Here is a 5,659-nt window from a genome sequence, read left to right as displayed (position 1 = left end):
GGCCCTCGGCCAGGTCCAAATTGTCTTCCTGTCAAACATTCTTCTAGGTGGTATAGCACTGGTCTGTGCGTTGCTGTACAGAGGTAACTCGTGGTTGCAGTGATGCTGAAGCCTGTGATAGTGATGTGCAAATCGTAGTAATGGGCACCCATGGTGGACAGTGTTGGCTGGAGCTTCCCGACTAAATCAGGCCTGGAAGCAGGAGCGGCATCCACTTCCGAAATGGCTTGCCTCCGGAAACTGTGTACAAACAGTGCTCGGGCTGTTTGTTCATAGGGTCGCTATGAGTCGTCTACGACTCGATGGCATTAAACAACAACAACAACAATAGCCTGCTCTAGTATTTTCTTAATTCTCCTATTCTACAGCACTTTTAGTGTTCAGTAATTAAATCTTAAAGGGAATTTAGAGATGACAGAGAATCTAGCCTTCATGCCAGATATGCAGGCTACTCTGAAGCATCAGTAAAAATTCTGGTTGTCCAGCTTCTACTTGAACATCATCACCTAATGAATATTGAGTAAAAGGAATAATGAGTCTGTATCACATTAAGGGTCTGTACTAAGCATTCTATTAGGCACTATCACAAAACTGAAGTGTCACAGTAATGCTATGAGGTAGATGTTACTTGTCTCTTACAGATGAGAAAACAGTAGCATAGATACAGATGTGTCTGGGTTTTAAAAACATTTTAAAAAATTAGGTCAAACAATTTTCAATAAGAGATTTTAGAGAAGGAACTTAGTATTCTTTTTCTAACTAAGTAATAATATTTTTTTAAAAGGGAAATGTGTTTTTACATGGCTTTAGAAAAGCATTTATTCATTCTGTACAAAACTAATGAAATGAAACAGACTGATTTATTGGTTTATATCTCATAGGATTATCTCCATAGTAAATTTTCTTCTTCCTTAAAAATACCCATACTCTTCAAGAATCCAATAAAAAGGAATAAGGTATTGAAATAAACAAGAAAGCTTTTCTTCTCACATATGTTCAAATAGAACTAAAATTAAGTGAAGTACACATTTTTTTTTAAAAAGTAAAACATGGACTGACAATAAACAAGTCATAAAATAAAGTCACCATAATGAAAGTCTTTTCTCAACCTAGAAAAGAGTATTTGCTGACTGAACTACATGTTTTTATAGCATAATTTGTACTGACCATTTGCTTTCAGTCACCAAGACACAAACAAATCACTTCAAAAAAGAAAGAGAATATAGAGAAAGCATACAATCTTTGAAGTCAGGGCATTTGTTGCTATGATACACAATGAAATGCATGAACTATTTATTCTCAGATTATTTCCATTTGATTATTGTTTCTTGGCCAGAACATTATTGTATGACTCAAAATATGCAGATCTCAAATATGAACAGCTTTTCATTCCTATACAGGTTTATTTTTGTTGTTGTAAATGAACACAGTGTATTATTAGAAATAGTGGATGTTTTATCACCTAGAAATATCAAGACCACCATTATTTTTATCTAAAACAAAACCCTTTTTACTGGCTTCCATCTTAACCTGCTTAATAAATAGAAAAATTGCTTCTGTGAATGACCATCATGCACTACAATTTCCTACCTTCCATTCAAAATCCAGCTGCTTCATAGCTCGGTAAACTTCAGCCATAATGTCATATGGTTTGCTCTGACTTCGAATTCCAAGATGCCATTTGGCTTTTTTCACAGCTAAAGATTTGGGCTTTGTCGTATTGAGTGCATCCAGTGGACATCTTGCTTTAGGGCTGTCAGCTATAAGAGGTGGCATCCTTTCTGGATGAGGTTTTAGGCCTGGAGGAATATGCATGGCACTATCATCCATAAAAGAACCAGTAGGGGGACTGGAGGCGAGGTAGAACTCACTGGCTTGGTTCATTATTCTCCGATTGTCAATGATAAGATGATAAGCCACAGCAAGTTGGTCTTGAGGATCACCACTATATAAACTGTTCATTACTTCTGATTCTGTACACTCAAACTTCTCACACACTTCTTTCACAGCCTCATCGTCAATGACGTTGGCATCATAGGAGGGGTCTTCAGGAAATAAGTAACTGGACAAATCTTGTTTAAACCATTCATGTTCTCTAGGAAAAACATGACAATTCACAATTGTAAGAACTTTTTCTGGAAAGTCTTGAACAATTTAGACATGGGGCAACAAAGCACAATTTTAAGGCCACATTTTTTTCTGATTCTATTTTGCTATATTGTATTGTATCAAAAACCTATGTAAAATAAAGCAAAATAGAGTCAGAAATACATGGCTTCTCATTCTAGCTGTCGTACTTACGAGCTAGGTGTCCCAGAGGAAGTTCATTAAGCTCTTCTCCTGAATAAATATGGTTATTACACACTTGATATTTTCTTAAAAATAAGCATAGGGAGCCTGCCACTTAGATAAAATTCAAGCTTTCAAAGAAAAATTCAGAATTTTAGACAAATTATTTCCACCACCTTTAGCTTATCAGTTGCAACACTTATGATAAGTTTGATGGTGACAATGAAGAATATTACTTTTAAGTATTATAAAAATGTTATCATCTTTTCTAAATGACCAATGCAGGATGTTACAGAATGACAAATGACAAATGAGTCTACTCATGATGTAAGGTAGACCAATAGGTTTTAATGAAATACAGGCCTAGTGTTTACTGATATGTTTTCTAATTTGCTATTGTTAATTAAGATGTTAAGTTTCAGTATAATATTTTAAAAAATATACATAACTATAAAAGTCATTAAGATAGTTCTCTTTTTTTCCAACCACATATCTGAGTGAGACTTTTGCTAGAAACTTCAGCAGTTGTATTGTAAAAGACTGAAGGAAAAAGTAAATATAGGGTGACAGCTGCTGCTTTTGATGAAGTCAGACAGTAAAGAGATTTGCAAAAATGTGAAATAAGGCTATTTTTAAAAAACCATTTTATTTTTGTTTTGAGAAATAGGGTTTTTTCCCCTAGAATGTATGTCATTTACATAAACATGTAATGGGTTTATTGGGATTTTTTCAAACATTTGTAAAATAAGTGGATATATAAATACAACTGATGAGGCAGTGCTACAAGGTAGAGCAGAACACTTCCACACCACTAACTTCAGATCAATATCTATTTTGCCTGAATACCTTCTATGCAATGATACATTTATAAATATACATTATTTATGTAGCATTTATATTTTAAATGTATATAACGTATTAATTTTTAATCTAGGAAAACAATTTTTATATTATTTATGTAATAAATTATTTCCTTTTTTTCTGGGGGAAAGAAGACAGTCTTTCTCTTCACAAAAATTGTATTACACTTGTGTATTGTTGAGTTGGAACTGGCCCATAGCTGACCCTCCAGGGGGGTTTCAGAAGACAGTAAACTAAATTACACAGAAGGAGACTGCCCATCTTTCTCCCACAGAGCAGCTGGTGGATTCAAACCACGTTACCTTTGAGTTGGCAGTGCAATTCCTTACCACCAGGCCACCAGAGCTCCTTTATATTATACTTACATAACAAATTCAAGAAATACACACAAAAATAAATATATACTTTTCACTAAATGACTCACTGCCATCAAATCAGAACCACTCGTTGCTGACCTGCCAGGTGGGTGGATTCAAACTTCCAAAGATTCACATCCTTTGGGACTGCAGCACAATTTCCTAATGAGTAGGAAAGTCCAAGTATATTCAAGAAACATACAAGAGACTCCATGGCACTTAACAACAACAACATCAGTCTAAAGAGAAAGAGCCTTGTAATGCTTAATGTGTCAGGATGCTAACTGAAAGACCGGCTGGGTTTCTTTTTATTATTATTGTTCATTTTAATGAAAATTTACAAAGACTTTGGATTTCCATTCATTCAGTGTTGCACTTTTCTTCTCACCCACTCCTCCCTCTATCACACTACCCTCTTGGAAAAGTAAAAGAAAAGTTCTTTCATTGTTTTACAATCCCTCCTCCCAGGTCCACACCACTATGCAGCCTTCGCTCTGGACTCCTGTCATGACAATAATACCTAATCACATATCCCTTTAAACAATTTTCTGCCTCATCTGTTTCAATGCAGTATACATTATTTATCTCATTTTTCTCAGTCTCCCCCTAACTCCGATGTCAGTCCTGTTTTACAACAGTGGCACTATGCAGTATTTGTCCTTTTGGATTGAGATATTTCACCCAGCATAATGTCTTCCAGGGTCACCCATTATACAATATTTCATGAGTTCCTTGTTTTTCAATACAGCATAGTATTCCATTGTGTAAATATACCACAGCTTCTTCAATATGGGTATGCATAAGACTGGCTGTTTTAACCTACCAGCCTTTCCATGGGACAAAGATGGTCAGTCTCCTCCTGTAAAGATTTATAATCTCAGAATCCTGCTCACTATGAGTTAAGAGTCACCTTGAGGTAGAGGGCATTACAAATATTTTCAAAGAACTAAAACAAGCCATGTCTAAAGAAATAAAGAAGGTATGCAAACACTGTTTCATCAAATAGAGACCACTGATAGAATATAACAAAGAAATAAGAAGAAATTTTAGAACTGAATGTATAAAAGAAAAAGAGGAGCTCACTAAAATATGTTAGCTATCAGAGAGCTAAATCAACAAACTTGAGGATGGGTCAATTAAAATTGTCTAATCTGAGGGACAAGAAGAAAAGAACAGAGGTAAATGAACAAAGTCTCAGAGAGGTGTGGGATCCTTTCAATATACCAACCTATGCATAACAGAAGTCTTGAAGGATAAGGGAGAGGAAAATGGGCAGAATGAATATTTTAAGAAACAATAGCTGAAAACTTACCAAATATTATGAAAACATTAATCAAAACACATTCAAGAAGCTAAATAAACTTTTTGTTTGGTAGTATGAAGGATAAATGTAAACATACTACAAACACAACAATAAAACTGCCAAAAAACCAAAGACAGAAAATCTTTAAAGCATCAAAGCAGCAGCAAGTGATCACATAAAAGAGATTCTTAATAATATAAACAAATGCTTTCTCATTAGAAATCACAGAAGTCAGAAAGCAGTAGGAAGACATTAAAAATTCTAGAAGAAAAACTGCCAACCGCAAATTCAATATGCAGCAAATTTTACTACCCCCCCAAAAGAAAAAAATATAACGATATTTACAGTTAAATAAAAATTGAAATGATTCCTCACTAGCAAATCTGCCCTCCAAGACAAAAACAAAGGGAGCCATTCAGGAAGAAATTAAAGAACATTAAGACAGTAACTTGAAACCACATGAAGTAAATAGCAGAGGTAAGTATAAATGCATAAAGTTATACAAAAGACAAAATGTTTTGCTTGTAACTGTAACTGTTGTTTTCTTCTACTGATTTAAAAGATCACTACACAGAGAAAAAATGATAAAACTGTGTTGATGGGCTGGTAATGCAAAATATGCAATTTGCATGGCAATCACACAAAGGTGAAGAGGAGCTAAAGTTCTTGTTAAGTTTGAATTAATTAGTTTAAACTAGGCTATTATAAATTAAGAAGTTGATTGAATCCCCAGCACAATCACTAAGAAAATAACTTAATTAAAAACTGTTAAAGAATGCACACCCATGTTTATAGTGGCTTTGTTCACAATAGCAAGGAGCTGGAAACAACCTAAGTGCCCATCAACAAA

General features: G+C 34.6%; 1 protein-coding gene across 1 annotated transcript in view; it reads right to left on the bottom strand.

Moving 5' to 3' along the window:
- Nucleotides 1-5,659, bottom strand: part of PRKAA2 (protein kinase, AMP-activated, alpha 2 catalytic subunit) — a 110,586-nt gene that overhangs the window by 10,564 nt on the left and 94,363 nt on the right. Inside the window, exon 7 of the mRNA XM_006879727.1 lies at nucleotides 1,591-2,095. Within this exon, the coding sequence (XP_006879789.1) occupies nucleotides 1,591-2,095 (505 nt within the window). The remainder of the gene's footprint in view (nucleotides 1-1,590; nucleotides 2,096-5,659) is intronic.

This window comes from Elephantulus edwardii, unplaced genomic scaffold (assembly GCF_000299155.1).
Source record: "Elephantulus edwardii isolate Elephantulus edwardi_28Jun2011 unplaced genomic scaffold, EleEdw1.0 scaffold00005, whole genome shotgun sequence".
Classification (NCBI taxonomy): Eukaryota; Metazoa; Chordata; class Mammalia; order Macroscelidea; family Macroscelididae; genus Elephantulus; species Elephantulus edwardii.
The sequence above is the reverse complement of the archived record's forward strand: the minus strand, read 5'-3'. Positions and strand labels throughout refer to the sequence as shown.